The sequence below is a fragment of the Macadamia integrifolia genome, chromosome 12 (genome assembly GCF_013358625.1).
Source record: "Macadamia integrifolia cultivar HAES 741 chromosome 12, SCU_Mint_v3, whole genome shotgun sequence".
NCBI classification, from domain to species: domain Eukaryota; kingdom Viridiplantae; phylum Streptophyta; class Magnoliopsida; order Proteales; family Proteaceae; genus Macadamia; species Macadamia integrifolia.
This window is the reverse complement of record NC_056568.1, coordinates 10096375-10117767: the sequence shown is the minus strand read 5'-3', so window position 1 is coordinate 10117767 and position 21393 is coordinate 10096375. Positions and strand designations below refer to the sequence as shown.

Here is a 21393-nt window from a genome sequence, read left to right as displayed (position 1 = left end):
CCTAGGGTTCCAAAGAGAGAGAGGAAGCAGGAAACTTGTAGCATGACTCTCAATCCAACACCATAAGCTTTGATACCAAGTTAGAATAAAATATTGAAAGAGAAGAAGTAAACAAGAGGAGAGAAGAGAGTTGAAGGAGAAGAAGAAGATGAAGGAGAAGAGGAGAGAGGAAAGGGAGAAATGATGGTAGAATGTTGTGTGTGAGAGAATGATACCTCTCACACATATATTGCTTCACTGATTTCCCTAGGGAGGGAAAAAGGAAAAAAAGAGCAATTACAATATAAGATAACAAGTAACTTATCTAGTTCCCAAACTACCCTTAGTACACAAACTCTAACTGGCAAGCCTATAAGTGTAGGGCCAAGGATGAAGGATCTTGTTTGCTAATATTCTGCTTCTTCCCTGTAAAAATTATTAGAGCTATTTGATTCTGTATAAATAGTTGACTTCATTTATCCCTAATGTTTTATGTGGAGAACATTGTGTGTGTGTGTGCGCGCACATGTGCTTGTGCGTGTGACGGTGTGAGTGTGCGTGTGCTTGAAGCTCCCTAATTCGAGTTTTTGTACTTATTTAGAATGCAGTCTAGGATAATTTTATTATTTTTTAATCTCATTCCAGAAACTATTTAAGGATAAATGTGTTATATGTTTTCCTTCTTAGTCTGAAGTTTACCATTGAGTTCTGATTCTTACACTGGTGCCAGCTAACGTATTACTGATTTCTGATACAATTACAGATCCCTTTGGGGTTGTGAGCTAACCTCTTATTGAGTACTGATTTTTTTTTATACAGGTGCCAGCTTACTTACTATGATACAACTATGGAGCCCTTTGGGGTTGTGATCTAACCTCTTATGATTGAGTACTGAAATATTTTTAATACAGGTGCCAGTTTACCTTTTATGATACAACAGCAAAGCCCTTTGGGGGCACCAGCTAACGTCTTAACAATCTTTTGTACAATTATTGAGCCCTTTTTGGGGTGCCAGCTAACTTCTCTCCCTCCCCTTTTGGAAATCTGGTCTTTGTGCTATTTTTATTGCTGGTGCTCCTATATAAAATGAGCATATGTAATTATAAGGCTCCATAGTGGATTCTATATTCTTCCTCTATGGACAATAGTTTTAGATAATTTGAGTTAATTAGGTGTGTTGTTTGGTAAGCTATTTGATATAGAAATATTGAACCCACATCATGACCTTTTTTTTTTTCAGGGTCCTTTCCAGTAGAGCTTGATTGTCCGATTTACTGAAATTACCAACTGGCTGTTAATTTGTGAAACGAATTTGATTTAATTTAAAGAAAGCTTTAGTTATTTTGTTCGTGAGAAAAACTTGTAAAGGATTTAAGAGTCATTTGAGAAATTCAGAGTTGCTAAGTTTTTGACTTTAGACAAATTCCTTTTCTTTGCTTGATGTTTCCTTTAGCTTCTTGCATCTTTCAAAGCATGAGTTCTTGCAATGAAGGGAAACAACCAGATTGTTAATTTGAGGTTATACCACAATCTCTTGACCAAAGATAACCCTAGGAGAGAGGGTGAGGAAAGATATGCATAGCCTTGGCCTTCTATCACGTATGACTTCGAATAAAGCTGATTTGGGAGCTAGGATCCATGTAGCCAACCCCATTTAGTGGGATAAGTAGTTGTTGTTGAACGACAATCTCTTGAGCAAAATTCTTCATCTGGATAATGTTACCCTTCAAATTTCATAGACTATATCAGTGTGAAATAAATACTTATATCGTGGACAAGATCCCTTGTTTGGTTGTGTTTGTTGTTTATAGACCATATCCATCTCAACATCTTCATTTAGCTGCAGTAGGTATCTTCGGTTCCCCAGTAATTTACTCTCTGATCATGTTGTCATACTAAATTTTTTATTGTATGCATGCATCACATAGCTTTTGAATGTATCCTTACTTCCTTTCTACCCTTTTGGTTGATTACATCGCAAGAGTGGAAATTGCTGGTTTTGACTTTCTTATCATTGGCTTGACATTTAATCAATTGCAGATGACTAACACAACATCTGGAACGCAGTTAAAGAGAAAGTTAAACGCAGTTGATGGAAATAAGTCAGAACTGAGGCTTGTGGGAGGTTACAATAACTGTGAAGTTCAAAAGAAGATGGATGATCTAAAAAAACAGCTGGAAGAAAAAGCAGATGAAATGGAAGATTTGGAAACCCTTAATCGAACTCTTGTGGTCAGAGAGCACCAAAGCAACCGGGAGCTTCAGGAAGCACGCAAAGAATTAATTAAAGTGAGTATAAATTTACCCAACTGACTATCTCCGAGCCAAGTAATGAAGATGAAACTGATACTGTTTACACCTGTAGGCTATGAACAACTTCTCAAACAATCATGCTGTAATTGGGATCAAGCGACTAGGAGAGCTAAATGAGAAACCATTTAGAGATGTATGTTCAAAGAAATTTTCAGCTGGAGAATGGGATGTGAAATCTTCCGAGTTATGCTCAACATGGCAAGAACACATTAAGAATTCTGACTGGCATCCTTTCAAAACAATCAACATATTTGGAAAAATCCAAGTATGTATTTAATGTCTCAAACTTGTTACTGTCAACTCTTTGTAATTTTGTCATCCATTAATCCATTAGACATTTGTAAATCCTGTGTGCATACATATGTGAATGGATTATAAAGAAGCTTTTTAGATTTTTAGTTGTCACATTCTAGTTTTGGGACCTGACTCCTGAGCCTGCAGGAAATAATAGATGAGAGTGACAAGAAACTAAAAGATCTGAGGGATGAGTGGGGTGATGAGGTATACAAGGCTGTAAAAACTGCGTTGTTGGAGGTCAATGAATACAACCCAAGTGGGAGATATGCAGTTCCAGAACTTTGGAACTTCAGTGAAGAAAGGAGAGCCAGTTTGAAGGAGGCCATCCAGTACATCCTGAAGCGTCGAAGAAAATAACAACGAAGGCAAGGTCAGTATTAATTGCTCACATTGTTATTGACTGTTAGTGTTACCAGGAGAGTAGTTTTTTAGTGTGTTTCAGTCATTGTTAAGTAGTTGAGTTAGTTGTTATTTCCTTATTGTAATTTGACTCTTAAAAGGGTTCCTACTTCTTGTAGATTACCTAGTTTATATATCTACATTGGGGAGAGGCAACAATGGGGATCATTTTCTCTTCCTATCATGGCTCTTGCTTCCCCCTTTCCTTCTCCATCTCTCTTTCTCTCTCTCTTTTCCTTCTTCTTTCTCTTCTCTTGTTCTTCTCTTTCTCTTTTATAGGTGTGATTACCAGTGCTTGTATTGCTTTGTAGTATCAGAGTTCTCTTAATCAGTACCTATGCTCTGTTATTTTCTGGTTTGAGGTTCTCTTTGAGTTTTCCCTTCATGGTTGCAGCAACCTATGCTGCCATACCTATCCTATGGAGCTCTAGTTTAATGGTCTCCACCTGTGTCGCTGCTTGCGTGGATCATCAGTTGTATGAAGATTGGCAGCTGCTTTCAAGCCTGTAGTACCCTGTTTATGGCTTCTTTTCTGCAGAATCGGAATCCTATATGGATCATCATCTGGTTATCAATTTGATCCGAGGTTTCAGGTCATTATTGGCCCTACTGGTAAGGGTCTTCTTTCTTATATTGAGGCTGGTTCAAGCCTCTTTTTTTTTTTTAAATGCTTACTGCGGATCTCCATATTGGCAGTACTCTGTTTTTGGATGATTTCTGGCAGAATCAAAATTCTGCAATTACTGTAATCAGGCACTTAAATACAAGTGATATGTTAGGGCATTATTGGCCGTCATCATAGAGTGTTTTGACCCAAATGTCAAGGAGATCTGAGCTTTGGATTCTCTGTGGCATTAAATCTCCTTAATCAGGCTCGAAATATATCTGGCAGAATTGAATTCTGAAATTACTTTCAATCTGACATTCAGATTCAAGTGATAGGTTGGGGAATTATTGGTCCTCATGTTAAGGATCTTCAATCTTGATTTCAAGCTGATATGAGTGGTGGATTTTCTGTGATTGTTAATCTCCTGAAACTGGCGGTATTTTGGTCTTCTGGAAATTTTTGGACAACATCACCTTGCTCTTATTAGAGATCCGTCCAATATTTTATGGCATTATTTCCCCTTTTTAAAGGCTTTCTCAACTTTGTTTTGGTGTCTAGCTGGCACCTTTATTCTGTGGTATCTAAAATCACCACAATTCTGGTTGTGGCTTCCAAATTTCGTTATATTACTGCAGGACATTATCTCTTCTATTACTGTGGTTGTTTATTGGCTGCTTGCTATATCTGGTATACTTTATCAACAATGGGTGATTCAAAACTGCCCATGGACTCTGTCAACATCCAAATTATTTATATTAAATTCAATGGTGCATCAAATTATTTAGTCAGGGCCCCAAGGGCCATCCTTCTCTCAGTACATATGACCTAACTGTTTTTTAGTAACAGGCTGTAAGGGTTTATATTACTGCTAAGCAGAAGATGGATTATCTGACTAAGCCACCACCTGCTTCGAATCCTATGGAATATGTAGCGTGGACATTAGAGATTGCCACAATACTTTTTTTTCTTTTTTTTGAGGAATAATAAATTCATTACCTAGCAGGAGAAGAATATACAAGGGGAGAAAAGATGGGGAGGGGGGAATCAAGGTAACCGCCTAAAATGAAGGGGAGCCAAAACACCAGAGACAGCTAATAAAAACCCCGACAAAGGGGGGATACATCAAAATGGCAACGAAATGGCATCACGGGGTAGGTAGATAATGGAGATAGGAAGACCTTAGGAGACAACAATAAGCATGTTCCTTCGGGTGTCTAGAACTGAGTGGTGGCGGAGGCAGCTTGATGTAGATAAGTCACTTAATGGGCTTATTTTATTGCAAATAAGCCTTGGGTTAGGTTATGTATGTATTGGACCTTTGATCCCATGGGTTTTCTTTGTAGTGGACCACTTTAATGGGCCTAAAATATGGGTAGAAAGTAGGAAAACGAGATTTAATTCATTAGTTTAGTTAGAGTCTTGTTTTGAATTTATTTCCTTTGTTATTTCAGTTATTAGTAAGTTTAGGTTAGTTAGTTACCTACTCCATGTTTTTGTTATAGTCCTAGTCCTATTATGAGTCCAAGTTCTGCTAGGAGTGTCTAGTCCTATTTAGAAACTAGCTCATAGTTATGATAGGATCGCTATTCTGCCCTCTTTAAATAGAGGAGCCTATGTACTCATAATTTCAGATTTGAAGAATGATGAATTGAGTTAGTGTTTGAGAGCCTTAGGGTTGTGAGTGATTCTTCCTCTCCCCCTTCTTTATGCGATTTGTCTCCCTCCTTGGTTTGATCTGTGCAATATCGTTGTTCCTGCAAAATCCTTCTCATTCTCTCTCTTAGGTCTGAAATCAAGAAAGCGCATAACTCTCAAACCAGCAGTCCGAAGCTCTTCATGTTTGGGGGTTTTTGTACCCTCCATGGGCCCTACAATCGACCAAATTTGCAGCTCAATTGGAGCCTTACAGACCTGGCCACGCCTCTCTCTCTCTCTAGGTCTAAATCAGGTCTTTCTCTCTCCTATTGGGTTGGGTATTAGGCTAGTTTTGCTCCTATATTGGTATTGTATCATTGAGGGTTTATTTGAGGGTCTTATTTCTTTGTTTCTTGATCCTATTTGTCTAGTTTGGGGTTATAAACTATGGGGTTTAGTTTCTTGTATTCTACTCCTACATTAAGTGGTATCAGAGCCAAAGGATCCCCTACTAAAACACAACTCCATCCTTCACCTCCCACAGTAGCCATGCGACTCCCTTCCTCTCCCACGCTCTCCCACGTGACTCATTTTCCCTCCCATTATGGATCTAGACTTTTTATTAAATATTCGTCAACAAATGCAAGATATCTGTTAACAAATGCAATTGATGCAAGAGAAGCTCGATGAGACTCAACGACATTGCATGGACTTCAAAACCATAGTACACTCTACCTTCAACTATGTGATCTCAGTCGTTGAACAACAGATAGATGAACTAGAAGATGAATCACTAGTGGTAGAAGATGAGATGACACTGTTGGAAGTTGAAGATAAACTTGTGGAAAAATTTAAATTGGTTGAACTCTCCAATGAACTTCGCATCGTGGATTTCATAGCATTTGATCATGGTTTTGATGGTGACTTCATACTAACAAAGATGGATAGTGATCGATTGATGTTGATTCTCCCGTTTTACAAAACTCATAGACGAGTTTTTCTCAACATTGGGGGAATTGATGTAGATAAGTCACTTAATGGGCTTATTTTATTGCAAATAAGCCTTGGGTTGGGTTATGTATGTGTTGGACCTTTGATCTTATGGGTTTTCCTTGTAATGAGCCACTTTAATGGACCTAAAATATGGGTAGAAAGTAGGAAAACGGGATTTAATTCATTAGTTTAGTTAGAGTCCTGTTTTGAGTCTATTTCCTTTGTTATTCCAGTTATTAGTCAGTTACCTACTCCATGTTGGAGTTATAGTCCTAGTCCTATTATGAGTCCAAGTCCTGCTAGGAGTGTCTAGTCCTATTATGAGTCCAAGTCCTGCTAGGAGTGTCTAGTCCTATTTGGAAACTAGCTCCTAGTTATGATAGGATTGCTATCCTGCCCTCTTTAAATAGAGGAGCCTATGTACTCATAATTTTAGATTTGAAGAATGATGAATTGAGTTAGTGTTTGAGAGCCTTAGGGTTGTGAGTGATTCTTCCCCTTCCCCTTCTTTATGCGATTTCTCTCCCTCCTTGGTTGGATCTGTGCAATATTTTTGTTCCTGCAAAATCCTTCTCATTCTCTCTCCTAGGTCTGAAATCAAGAAAGCGCATAACTCTTAAACCAGTTGTCAGAAGCTCTTCATGTTTGGGGGTTTTTGTATCCTCCCTGGGCCCTACAATGGACCAAATTTGCAGCTTAATTGGAGCCCTATAGACCTGGCCGCACTTCTCTCTCTCCAGCTCTATAGTAGGTCTTTCTCTCTCCTATCGGGTTGGGTATTGGGCTGGTTTTGCTCCTATATTGGTATTGTATCCTTGGGGGTTTATTTAAGGGTATTATTTCTTTGTTTCCTGGTCCTATTTGTCTTGTTTGGGGTTATATTCTGTGGGGGTTAGTTTCTTGTATTCTACTCCTACATTATAGCCAATCTTGAAGCTCACATCAAAGTAGATGGCTTTCTAAATCTTATTAAAGGAATGACAGTTGGTAGTCTATCTATGGAGATTTCACTCCATCAAGAGGTGGTTAATGGTTACACAGAAGGCGAGCTTTCCAACCATATCACAAAATGGAGGATCCACCAAACATCATGTTAACCTAGATCCATTCTCTACTCAAGGGAAGGATTCTTCTGCAGGAGGGCTAGATGGATTTAAGAACCGTTATCCAAATAGATGAGGAGAAGGGGCAGGAAAAAAGGGGGTGATCAGTGTCTTCAATACCATTCCAGCAAAGACAACAAGAGGGGGGAATTGGAATGTGACGGAAGATGAGGAAGACTGCGTAGGAAGGTAATTGGATAAAACTCACCGAGCGGTGAAACTGTGGCGAGGGGGATATGGCCTTTAAACTAGATGTTGTGCCCAAGGAACAAGGGGCCCAGAGTGCGAATATGGTTCCAAGTAGAGGCAGAGGTGAAGAGGCTCGAGGCGGAAGGCAGCCAGATGATGCCACAATGTCTGGGATGATCCTAAACAGATATTCTCAATATAAAAATATGTCTAGGGTACATAACTTATATGAAAAGTTCTTTTCTTTCCAACAAAATGGTAAATCAATTGGCGACTATAGTTCTTTGAAAGGCATGTGGGAGGAACTTAATATGTACCGATTATCTCCACTAACATTGAAGTTCTTAACTCTTAACGTGCTGAACTCTTAGTTTCTAAATGTTTATTTGGCTTAGACTCTGACCTTCAACTTGTGGGAAGCCAAATTTTTGCAGGAAAGAAGACGATACCATCCATGAACGAAGTATTTTGTCAGATCCAACGTATCATGAGCTCCCTCCTTCACCAAATTTAACTCAACCTCATCTAAAGATACTTAAGATCTAATTTCAAAAAGTGGGGTCGTGGTCGTGGTATTGGCTTTTTCTGGAAGAGGCCACTATTCAGGGGGAGATCAAAGCCATAGTGGTGGTCGTGGCAGAGGAAAACCACTAGATCAAAGCATACGTATGTGTACTCACTATGGAAAAATGAATTACACGATATATGCTGGGCGACGAATGGTAAACCGTAGTGGGATCAACAATTGTTTACTACTACTACTACATCTAGTCAGAATTCTACTACAACGTCATCTTGGAAAACCATCAGTCTTCTACCTCTGGCGGCAATCTGTTATGTGATGAACTCAATCAATTACTTAAGTGTATTAAAAAAATTGAGACATCCGTTTCTACATCCACTGCTACCCTTTGTCATTAGGAATTGGCACACTTTTTGCCTCTTCTTCTATACCATAGGCCATTATCTCTAATGCCACTTCTCATATGGCTAGTGAGTCTCATGTACTCTCTTCACTTCAGAAGATTAATCACCCTTCTAGAGTCATACTTGTTGATGGCTCGTCTACTTACGTATCTGCTTCTGATTGTGTCACTTTATCTTCTCTTTCCTATTTTGAAGTCTGTTCTTCATGTTCCTAAGTTACCCTTAAAATTTTATTTCTATTAGTTAATTGACACAGTTCGATGGCATTTTATCCTACTTGTGTCTTTTAAGATCCCTAGAGAAAGGAGATGATTGGTAGAGGATGTGAGAAGGATGGTTTATATTACTTTGATAGCGTAGGATAGCATCGCTCCTAACTATGCTTCTACTTCTTTTGGTGTCTTTTCTTCAGTGGCATTACCAGTTGGGATATTTTGGGATATCTTTCTCTTTCCAAACTTTAATGTATGGTTTAATGCAGGAGTAGATTTCAAGTAACTAACTCCGCAGTTTATAACCCCAAACAATACAAATAGGAGCAAGAAACAGAGAAATAATACCATCAAATAAACCCCCAAGGATACAATACCCATATAGGAGCAAAACCAGCCAAAAACCCAACCCGATAGGAGAGAAAGACTTATAGAGTTGGAGAGAGAAAGGTGCGGCCAGGTCTGTGGGAGTCCGATTGACCTGCACTTTTTGGTGTAGATAGTCCCTAGGGAGGGTACGAAAACCCCCAAATATGAAGGGCTTCTGATGGTTGGTTATGGAGTTATGCGCTTTCTTGATTTTCAGACCTAGGAGAGAAAATGTGAAGAATTCTGCAGGAACAGCAACTTGTCTTCTTCAGAAGTCCTAACTCCTACGTTCAAGTCTGGAAAATAAAAGGCATGAAATAAAAGACAAGGAGCCACCAATTATTTCCAACCCTTGTTGGACCAAAACCCTGGGCTGGACTGGTTCTTCTTGGCTCTTGGCTTCCACAGCCGGTCATGCTTGTCCAACTAGGTAAATGCAGCCTTATCTGCATCATTCATTCTGATGTTTGGGGATTCAATATGGTGTGTCAATTAAAGTTTTCTACTTTGATATTGCTCTTGAGTATACTCAGTGAGAAATATCTAAATTTTATTCTGATTATGGCATAATACATCAAACTAGTTGTACATATATTTCTCAATAGAATAGAGGAAAAACCAATATTTGTTGTAAATTACTCAATCTTTTATTATTCATATGCATGTTCCCAAGTTTTATTGGTGTGATGTTTTAACTGCCTGTTATTTAATCGCATGCCATCTATGTTCTTGACAACTTATCCCCTTTTTCTAAATTTTCCCTAATCTTCTTTGTTTGGTTTACCATCATGTGTGTTTGGTTGTAAATGCTTTATTCACAACCTTCACCCTGGTCCTGATTAATTTCTTTGCGTGCTACCAAATGTGTGTTTCTTGCGTATACTCGCACTCAGAAGGGTTATCGATGTTATGAGCTTATTACACGTCAGCATTTTGACAGCCAGATTTTACCTTTTTTGAAACTACACGTTATTTTTCTATTAAGTTTTATAAGTTGGATATTGATCCTCTTCATCCTCCACCTATTCATGTGCCCATTCCTCTTACTGACTCCATCCCTACCATTACTACTTCTCCACCTAAGCAATTACATATTTATAGGTGCCACTCTACATCGACTTTGACGGTTTTAGCTGATCCTTAGATACCGTCCTATACTTATCAGACCCTTTGCCTAAGGATCCTACCTTCAATGACTTGCTAGTCGCTCTTCGTAAAGGTATTCACACTTGTACTCAAACATCTACTATTGCCTATCCTATTTTTGAGTTTGGTACAATTTCTTATCTTCCACCTTTATTTCATAATTTTGCTATCCTTATCTAGTGTGTCTGTGCTTCCTAAGTACCAAGAAGCATTGTTACACATCCTGGTTGGAAGAATGCTATGGATGTAGAAATGGATGCCTTCCGTGATCACTTACTTCCTTAGCCCGGGGAAGGAACTTATGTGGTGTCTTGGGTGTATATAGTCAAGTATCTACTAGAGGGTTCTGTTGAGCGACTGAAAGCTCGCTTGGTTTCTAAAGGATATTCTTAGACATGTGTTATTGATTATTTTAAGACCTCTTTAGTAGCTTGTCTTAAATCTATTCGTGTTTTGATATCCTTGGATATTAATCTTGACTGGTCTCTGTTTCAACTTGATATAATTTTTTTTTTTCTTTATGGTGATCTTGAGGAGGAGGAGGTGTATATGGAGCAACTTCCTGGGTATGTTGCTCAGGAGAAAAATGCATCAAATGTTTGCTATCTTCACAAGACTATTTATGGGTTGAAACATTCACCTCGGTTTGAAAAATTCATTAAGGTTGTTGGTGGTCATGGATTCACACAGTGCTTCTCTATTCATTCCTTATTTGTTCGTCAATGTGGGTCCAAGGCGGTTATCCTGGTTGTGTATGTAGATGATATCATTATTTCTTGTAATAACTCTTCTAGGATTAAGGGTGTCCAGACATATTTGCATCAACATTTTCAGATGAAATAATTGGGAATGCTCAGATTTTTCTTGGGTATTAAAGTTGTTCGTAGTACAAAGTGAGTCAGTCTATCTTAGAGGAAGTATGTGCTTGATCTTCTACTTGAGGCTGAGATGTTAAGCTTTTTAACACTCCTATGAATCTTCATCAGAAGCTTGGATAGTGTGATAAAAGAATTTATGGACTAGCATCAGTACAAGCATCTTGTTAGTAAACTTATTCATCTAACTGTTACTTGGCTTGTCATTTGTTGGTGTTATTACTCAGTTAATGGTAACTCCCAAACAAGCCCACAGGGATGCTGCATGTCGCATTTTGAGGTATCTTAAAGGTGCTCCTGAAAAGGGTCTTGTTTATCGAAATATTAATATTAAATTGGGCTGGTGCTGCCGGTGCAGATCTAATATTGGGGATAGTGTACGTTTGTTGGTAGATTTCTTGTTTCCTGGAGGAGTAAGAAGCAAACTACAGTGATTTGTTCAAGTGCAGAGGCTGAATATAGAGATATGGAACATACACCAGCTGAGATGATGTGGCTGGAATATCATATTCAAGAGTTTGATTTCTCAGTTAATAAATCTATGGAGACATATTGTGATAACTGATAATTAAGCTACGATTTACATAGCTAGTAATCCGATTTCCATGAGAGGACTAAACATATTGAGGTCAACTGTCATTCCATGTAGAATGCAATTGTGTATAAACTAATCTCTACCCTATTGCCGACTCAAGCAATCAGCTCCGCCAAAGTGTTGTTCAGACCTGCATTTCTAAATAGTTGTTCCAAGCTGGGTATGGGAGATATATATATACTCCAACTTGAGTGGGAGTGTCACTGTGGACCATTAGAGGAGTGTTGATATAGATCGAAGGAGGAAAGAAAGAAGGCCAATTTTGCCAGCCCATTGGACCAGTCCAATCAGCCAGCTTTTGGACTACTGATGTAGGCCCAAGCCCACAAAGCACATTTAGTCCTGGACCAAGGCATGGCCAAGCCCCAACAACATTGTGGACTATGCCATAAAAAAGCACCAAAGAAGTTGGCCCAAACACCCTTGGCCGAATCCACCACTGGGAGTCCCTAAGAGATTCTTTTAAGTTTCTCTTGCTCTTCCCTATGTCAAGAAGTTTCTCTTCCCTTGGAAGCTGCAAATAAAGACCACTTGGATACCATTACTCATCTTGGAATAGGAATCAAGACTTTGGAGAATACAAACTTTTGTAGCAGTCCATGATTGTAGGATTTCTCGGCTATCTTTCTTTTCTTTTCTTCTCTTATGTAATCTCAACCTTAGGATCTTAGGAGTAGAAACTGAGATTTTAGAATTTTATCTGCCTATGAAAGGCCACGAAAGATAGCATGTAAACAAGGGAATTAAATAATTTTTTTTAATGAAATTGCTAAGTGCAATCCCTTGAACCTTGAAGAGTTCTCCATGAAACGAAGATGAGTTTCACTTCAACCTAGAAGAATTGAAGCCATAGGTAACCTTGAGGAGCAACCTAATCCAGCCTTAAAGAGTTGGTAAGCTTCACTCCCTCAACAATCTAGAGGAATTGTTTCTTGGAGTGGTTATCCTCGTTTTTTTGGGGATCTTTGTCAAGTACAAAATCCTTTCTTTGACATCCATTTTGGACCCTTTTTTATTCAGAATCTCAAAAATTCCTATTTCACAAAGGTTGTATCCCTGCCTCGTCTTTAATGCTCAATTTGAATCCTCTCAAACCGATGTTGGAGCAGAGAGTTATCCCTGATTTACTGACTGTGGGTCATTTCGTTCGAGATTGATTTGTCTAAAAAAACAAGTACTCTCCCGATCCTTGAATTCAAAGCAATCCCGTGAGAGAGATTGCATCAACTACTTTAATGGCCAGATTTAGGTGCAATAATAGATCTTCTTTCATGACTTACGTGGGGTATCTTCCTTAAGATATGGAGCTGATTAGGAAGAGATTTGATATTATATTTAGTTACCATGTATTATTTTCTGTTTTGTGTTATTTAGTTGATGACAATGTTAGGATTTTATTTAGTTTCTATTTAAGTTACTAGGTATTAATTAGGTTTCAGTTACCAGATTTTATTTGGTTTCAGTTACTATTTTATGTAACTAGGAATTAGATTACAATCTAGGATACTTTCTAATTTACTTGGTTTCCAATTTGTAAGGCAGTTTTCTTCCCACACAAGGATTTTGGAAGTCATATATACAAGAGAGAGGCTGTTACAGCTCCAAAAATTTGAGTTCGAAAAAAAGAAAGCTTATGCTGGTTTGCTGTGTGATTCAGCTGTTGTGAGAGACAGCTTGGGTGAGATTCCCTGGTAGAGAGAGGTGTGAGACCTTCTCAACAATACGTGAGATACCTACATATCCTTCTTACTCCCTTTTCTTCTCTACCACCTTCTCTTAGTACTGATCTATTTTTTTAACTTAGTTAACTACCACTGTTTTCAATCTCTATTCAGTTCTGATAATTTTATTACACTGTTAGTGCCTGAGATAGGGTTGTTTATCAGCATCATATATCAATGTTCAATCCTTGATTGCGGAGGATATGACCAGCAGTTTACATTGATATTCTGACATGCTGTTTACCCCATTCCCTGGCCCCTTTAATCCAAATCTGGACTTCATCCGAGTGGTGGACTGGAAACTCCAGTAGTATTTTTTTTTTTGGATGAATAAATAAATTCATTACCAAGGGAGGAAAGAATATACAAGGAGACGGGTGAGGAAAGATTGGAAACTGCAGTAGTATTTTTTTTTTTGGTGAATAAATAATTCATTACCAAGAGGAGAAGAAAATACAAGGGGGAAAAAAGGGGGAGGGGGAGCCAAAGCCATCAAGTAGTGGGGATGAGATCAACCTGAAGGTTCCAAGAGGCAATGATGTGGGTGTTTTTAAGGGTATGAGAAACAGGACGAGTTTGAAGTGCTTGGACTTTGGAAGTAACATCAACGAAGATAGCTTTCCAAATCTTATCCATAGAGCGAGATTTGGGGGTCCATCTTCGAATATTACGCTCCATCCAGAGATGGTTAATAGTTGCACAAAAAGCCAGTTTACCAACAACGTCACAGATGGAAGTACCAGAGTAGGTCATGTCTATCCAGTTCCATTCTTTGTCAAAGGGGAGAATGGATCTCCTAGCCGGCCAACATTTGGAAGGGACAACTTTCCAGACAAGGGAGGAGAAGGGGCAGGTGAAGGAGAAGTGGGGAATATCCTCCATACCCAGGGGACATAGGCAGCAGGAAGGGTTAGCGGGGATATGATGGTAAATGAGGAAGGATTGGGTAGGGAAGTAGTTAGTTAGGCATTGCCATAGAGTAAAGCTATGGTGAGGAATATGACCTTTAAACCAGATCAACTTATTCCACGAGATCACTAGGGTAGAGGTTCGGACGAAGGACCAAGCAGAGGCAGAGGAGAATATCCCATCGGAGGAGGGGAGCCAAATGCATTTATCTTCTCTTCCTCTATGGCCAGGGGGAAGAGGAGAGAGGGAGGTCCAGAGATTAAGGAGAGGAGGGGGGAGGAAGGAGGGGACCAGCCGTTGGGAGAAAGGACAGAGGTGATAGAAGCATTGGTGGGTAGACCAGAAGAGTAGATAACTTTGGGAGAAATCAGGTGAGATAGAATGCTCGATGGATGCCGGGGGTCTTTCCAAAGAGATGGTTCGGCCATTGCCGATGGATGAGGAAATGGCTGGAGGGCAATGGTCCTATGACTAAGGATTTTTCTCCAAGTCCAGGAGGCATCAGATATGGAAGGGACCGTCCAAAGGGAATTATGCTTGAGCAACCCAGCATGGATCCAGTCAACCCAAATGCTTTTATGCTTGGACACAATTTTCCGTATGAGTTTGAGGATTCCCACAGAGTTGGCATCTTTGATTCTACTGATCCCTAAACCTCCTTCGGTTTTGGGAAGACACTTTCTTCTAATTGAGAGGCCGAAGAAATTTGGAGGAATCGGAGCCCTTCCAAAGGAAGGAGCAAAGGAGGCCTTCAAAAGTCTTAATCACAGAGGTAGGGAGGACAAAGGTACCAGACCAGTAGAGGTACATAGACTAAAGGACCGACCTGATTAGGGTAAGACGGCCATCGAAAGAGAGGAGTTTGCCTTTCCAGAGCTGGAGCTTCTTCTTGAGAAGATCAAGCAAGGGGGTGCAATGGTTGGAAGAAAACCTAAAGGAAATGAGAGGAAGACCCAAGTACTTAACAGGCAGGGAACCCAACGGAATTCCCAAGATTCCAAAAAGGATGTCTTGGACATTAGGGGAGATACCAGAGAGGAAGATATTGGACTTGAGGAGGTTGATGTTGAGAGGCGAAAGAGTTTCAAAGGAGCAGAGAGTGGTCATGATAGTGGTGATGGGAGAGGATCGGCCTTAGAGAAGATCATAATATCATCAACAAAAGCCAAATGGTAGAGGAGAAGAGATTTGCAATTAGGAATGGGGGATAAGATGGGGGTAGATGACGGATTGGATGGAGCGGGAAAGGACTTCCAAGGAAACGGAAAGAGAAGAGGGGAAAGGGGGCATCCTTGGAGGGTACACGTCTAGATGGAAAGTAACCAACTGGGCTACCATTCACTAAGACGGAGAAGCGAGGGGAGGAGATGCAGGAGTGTATCTAGTGACCAAAAGAGGCAGGAAATGAGATTTAGAGCAGAACATTAGTAATGAAGTCCCAACTGATTGTGTCAAAGGCTTTTTGAATGTCAATCTTGAGGAGGGCAGCCAAAGAGTGGGACTTGCGGTCGAAACCGTGAACGATCTCGTGACAGAGATAATGTTATCTAAAATGCTCCTACTAACGATAAAGGTTGACTGGTTGGGATTAACAAGGGAGTCAATGACTTTCTTGATCTGATTGGCAAGGATTTTAGCAATGAACTTATAGAGAATATTACAGAGTGAAATGGTCTAAAGTCATTCATGCTAACCGCACCTTCCTTTTTGGGAATGAGACAAAGGAAAGTGTAGCTGATCCCTCCAATTTGGTTAGGATTGTAGAAGAAACTTTGGATCGCGAGAATGAGGTCATTACGAATGATGTTTCAATAGGAGGAGAAGAAGCCCATACTGAAGCCATCCGGTCCCAGGGCTTTATTGGCCTTATGGGAAAAGACAGCCAAGAGAATTTCGTCCTCGCTAGGAATGGATTGGGGGAAGGGAAGGAACTCATCTGGGACAAACTTGTTGAGGAGATTGGGGGGAGGGGGGAGGAAGAGGAGGGCTGAAGAGCCCTTGAAAGTGAGAGAACTTTCGACTTGATGAGATCAGGGGAAAACAACTCGGTACCAGAGGAGGAGATAAGCTTAGGAATCGTGTTGGCATTATTCCTAGCTTTGAGAGAGCGGCGGAAATAAGCAGAATTGGAGTCATCTAAATCAAGCCATTTGATGCGGGATTTCTTACGGAGGACACTTTCTTGATCCAGGAGCAAGGAGAGGTCAGAAGGGTGAGCCTAAAATTTTAAGCATATGTCCAGCCTGATGTAGATAAGTCATTTGAGCTTATTTTATTGCAAATAAGCCTTGGGTTGTGTTATGTATGTGTTGAGCTTTTGATCCCATGAGTTTTCTTTGAAATGAGCCACTTTAATGGGCTTAAAATATGGGTAGAAGGTAGAAAAACGGGATTTAATTCATTAGTTTAGTTAGTTGCTATTTAATTCAATAAAGGCCCATTAGGCCATTAGTCGGTTGTAAAATCCTATATGGACTTTTAGTTAGTCCTACTCCATGTTGGAGTCATAAAGTCAAGTCCTAGTCCTATTTTGAATTCTTAGTTGTAGTAGGAGTGTCTAGTCCTATTGGGAAACTAGCTCCTAGTAGTAGTTTGATTGCTATTCTGCCCCTCTATAAATAGAGGAGCCTATGTACTTATAATTTCAGATTTAAATGAATGAATTATTGAGTGATTACTCTTTAGCTAAAAAAACTGTTATTGAGAGGTGAAATGCCTAAACCTTTGAGGGGTGTGATACCCAAAACCTGAGGGGTGAGATACCTATTCCTTTATTCTCTTTCATCCTTCTCAACCCTCGATCGATTCTTCTTTTTCTATTTTTATTTTCTGTTTATTGTTATTAGAAGTTCAGACCTGTTAAAGCATACAAAATCAGAATCAGCCAGCCAAAGAGTTTTTGTTCTTGAAGCCAATTGACCCTTATTGTTGCCCAAGTTTGAGATCTGATCTGCAGATCATTTGGAGGACTGGTTCTATACTCTAAGAAGATCAATCGATCCTCTCTTGAAGGTTATCTGAAGAAGACAAGTTGTTCCTGCAGAATTCTTCACATTCTCTCTCATAGGTCTGAAAATCAAGAAAGCGCATAACTCCATAACCAGCTGTCCGAAACCCTTCATATTTGGGGGTTTTTGTATCCTCCCTAGGGACTATCTACGCCCAAAAGTGCAGCTCAATCGGACTCCCACAGACTTGGCCGCACCTTTCTCTCTCCAGCTCTATAGAAGGTCTTTCTCTCTCCTATCGGGTTGGGTTTTGGGCTGGTTTTGCCCCTATATGGGTATTGTATCATTGGGGGTTTATTTGATGGTATTATTTCTTTGTTTCTTGCTCCTATTTGTATTGTTTGGGGTTATAAACTGCGGAGTTAGTTACTTGTAATCTACTCCTGCATTACAGCCCCATAAGGGTGAGGAAAAGATTGAGATAGGACTCACCATAACCTGACGTTAGATTAAAGCATTCCTAGAAAGAAAATAAGGCAAACCAGTCGGGCTCTCTCCTTCCTCGACTGTAATAACAGCCTCATCCAACAGCTAGAGCAGGAGCTATTGCTATTGTCACATTCTCTCCACTGCAATCCTAATTTTCTGCAAGTGTGTTAGCACTGTTTTTCCAGCCTATCATGCCTACATCAAGTGTTTTAGTGTGCTTCAGTCAGTGTCCAGTAGCTGAGTTAGTTGTTATTTCCTTATTGTAATTTGACTCTTAAAGGGTTCCTACTTTTAGTATGTTGATTAGTTTATATATGCATTGAGGAGAGGCCGCAATGGGGAGTATTCTCTTACTATCATGGCTCTTTCTTCCCCCTATCCTTCTCCTTCAATCTTTCTTTTCATCTTCTTCTATTTCTATTGAATAGGTGCCGATTATCTACCAAAAAATAAAAAAAAAGAGAGAATAGGTGCTGATTACAGTTTTTGTATCGTGCATGAACAAATAGATATTATGACTTGAGTTGAAGTCTGTAAGATGGATAGTTCATTTTTCAAAATTCCATTGCTGGGCACCTATGTCCATGTTTTTGTCAGACCAGCATTTCTGTTTTCTGTATAAACCTATATAATTGACACCAGTGTCAGACATGCCATGCCATAAAATATCTGTCCTTGTTACCGAAACCTGAACATGTTCCAGCCACAATTGCTAAGCTTTAGGAACTGCTTATTGTTTTGGTCCTTATATTTTTGTATCGTTCTTGGTAGATTTATTTTCACCTTACTATTTCGCAGAAAGACACCTTGTAATCATATACTTATCTAGCTAAAGTTGGTCAGTGCTTAGTTCTTTTTTCTTGTTCTTGTACTAATACTTCTACCCACGTGAATTGATTTGGGAGTTTGAGATGGCCCTTGTCAAAGAAATCCTGCATGTGCGTGTGTTCATTTAAATTGAAGTTCTTGTACATTAAATTACATTTAGATTTTGAATTATTTCTCAACCAAAATTGGGCATTGCCTTTGGGTGTTGTCTCTCTCTCCGTTTTTTTGGGTTGTGTAATATGTTTTCTTGCTACACCGATCTTAGTACACACTTATTCTACTTTTGTCAGAAGCAGTAAGGTGCATATAGTATATTGCACAAATCTTTTGCACTTTACATCTGAATGGTAAAGCGCAAGAGCTAAAATCTGATGGGAAAGCATGAACATCAATTTACAGAGAGCCGGCAGAGTTGAAATCTGACTGGAGAACTTGAATATCAATCTGCAGAGAGCTGAAAACGGAATTTCATCAATTTATGAAAGCCATCAAGACATCCTGTATGCTGCAGATCAAGAATGCTCTAGACCATGCCACCTAAAATGGTTTTCTTATGTAATTACTTTCTGGGAGAGCATCAGCTCTTATAACTATGATTCTTACCATGAGTTAAATTAATCACTATTCTTGTTCTTGAAGAGAAGTGTTTTCATCACAACCACCCTGACAACCACCTACACGTATAAATATAGCGTCCCAAATTGTGCAACCTAAACTTTTTAGTTACTAAAGAGGATATAAGCTGCAAGGCTATAAAAAAAAGACCTTTGGCTGCTAGAACCACCATCTGAGCATTAAGACTACATTTATCTGGCCAAATCACCCTGTTTCTAGTATGGATGTTAATTTGGGAATTGAAATGGAAACCGTCCCGAACTGACCTGCTAAAACCCAGAACCTGATTGTTCCATTAATAGATGATATGGTTTTGAGTGTTGATTTTAGAACCCATTATTAAACAGGATGTGTTGATTCTCGGATGGATTTCCAATGGTTTCAGAACCAAATGACCAGTTAGGAACCACTAGGATCTGATTAAAATGCATTTGTAAGGTAAGTTATAAAGACTTATGAGGATTTATTTGTACGCCTAGGATTAGAGATTTTCTTTCAAGTACTTGATTTGTATGCTTGTGAATGGATATTTGGGTGTCTGTATATATAGAAATTGATATTTGACCATTCATATGCCTAAGAATGTATTTTGGAATTTTGAACATTGTAACAGTGCCCAGAATCGCTTTGGAACTGGACTGTCCCATTAATAATCAGTTCCAGTTCCCGGGTTTGAAACAGTTTAGTAAACAGTAAGGTTCTGGGAATGGCTCCTTGGGACCAGAACCGATTAGGATCCATTTCAATTCCTCCCCTCTGGGAAAATAATTCGGAAAATCAAGTAACATCCATGCCCTCTGGTGTCCTGCTGAAACATGTTAGTCTTCTCTTGATGATTCTTGTAGCTTTCGTGAAGATGGTCAGGTAACTCTTAATTAATATATATATTCTGATTGTTCATTTTCCTGGTTTACTGTGTTTCCTCATTGGCAGTGGGGTGATTGGCTTAATTCTAATCCTACAAGCATGGCACTATCTCAATCTCATGAGTTCACTTTATGAAGATCTGGATTCTGGAGAGACAATATCAGTGCAAGAATTGAAAATTCGCATTTTCATTGGGAGAAAAGAACGTTACCCGGTCGTACAGTTCTGCATCCAGACACAGGGATGGTAAAATGATCACCTTCTGCCCCTCTGTTGGATGCCTGGTATGTGCTCCCGTTGGTCCCCATGTTGGCACTGGGGCCACATGTCAAAGTAGCATTCTTTCTCCCTTTTCTTTTTTATGTCGATGACATAGAGCCAGCTGCATTATTTGGATCATTTTTTTCACTTTTGCATCATCTTCATATGCGAACTCATAATTTTTAAAGCAAAGCCATTTGAGGTGATCATAATCCTTAGGCCTGTTTCTAAAAACAAAATGAGGTCACCAAAATGAGTCAAATCTCTCTCTCTCTCTTTCTTTCTTTCTTTTGGTGATGATGTTATTCCTTTGGATATACAGAAAACTAACGCGAAATTATTAGAGGCATACGTTTCAGGTGACATCAGTGTGCTGACTTCGTTCCAAAAAAAAAGTGTGCTATGACTCTTTGGCATGGATTATTTTTTTAACCCTAACCAAATGTGGATCATATACTGATCCTTCATGCCATCATTGGTGTGGTGTGGGAGATTCCTCCACTCTGGTGTCATGGGGAACCCTTCCCAAGGCTCTTTAAGCAAGTCAGATAGCCATTCTCACAGATATTCTATTCATTCTATTAATAAAAAGGGCATGTGAATAGATATCGGCCAACCGATAAACTTTTCTCTTCTAATTTCTGTTTGCAAGAGGGCTCTACACCCACACGCTGGGGTGCTCCTCCAGGAGGGGCATGGTGGTTGTTGCATGCCCCTTGTATCTATGGCGCAGGGCCTCGCAAGAGCTTCTCACCGTCAGAAAATTGCCCCAAATTAAAAATAAATTAATATTTGGGAATTTTAAATTCACCTCCATAATCTCCACTATGACAAATCAATTTTATCCAAAAAAAAAAAACTCAAGGGAACCCTTTTGGACAAGGACTTCACACATTTCATATGAGCATGACAGTTACGTGGGCTTGCATCATTGTTGACGTCTCTTTAGCTACTCTTCTAAATAGATTAGAACATATCTCTGCATTGGATTCTCACTTTCAATCTTTTATTGTTAGCCGTGTTTATTTGACTTAATTCACCATTTCGCATATGCTTCCCTACAGATTCTTTAAACGTAGCAAATATTATTCACCCTGTATATTATATAGTTAATTA

At 39.4% G+C, this 21393-nt stretch overlaps 1 protein-coding gene across 10 annotated transcripts in view; it reads left to right on the top strand.

Annotated features, from left to right (window-relative positions):
- The window catches only part of LOC122058174 (NAC domain-containing protein 30-like), a 34499-nt gene extending 13983 nt beyond the window's left edge, over positions 1-20516 (top strand). The window contains exons 4-9 of one of the 10 annotated variants that reach the window (XR_006133700.1): positions 2020-2268; positions 2345-2557; positions 2734-2959; positions 3383-3600; positions 19763-19966; positions 20083-20516. Coding sequence is in view for 5 of the 10 variants with exons in the window: in XM_042620707.1 (XP_042476641.1) it covers positions 2020-2268; positions 2345-2557; positions 2734-2946 (675 nt within the window). In the remaining 5 variants the exon portion in view is untranslated. Of the gene's footprint in view, positions 1-2019; positions 2269-2344; positions 2558-2733; positions 2960-3382; positions 3601-18824; positions 19173-19762; positions 19967-20082 lie in introns of those variants that run through there. The other 9 variants (XR_006133701.1, XR_006133699.1, XR_006133702.1 and 6 more) reach the window with 9 other exon arrangements.
- The last annotated feature ends 877 nt before the right edge of the window (positions 20517-21393 follow it).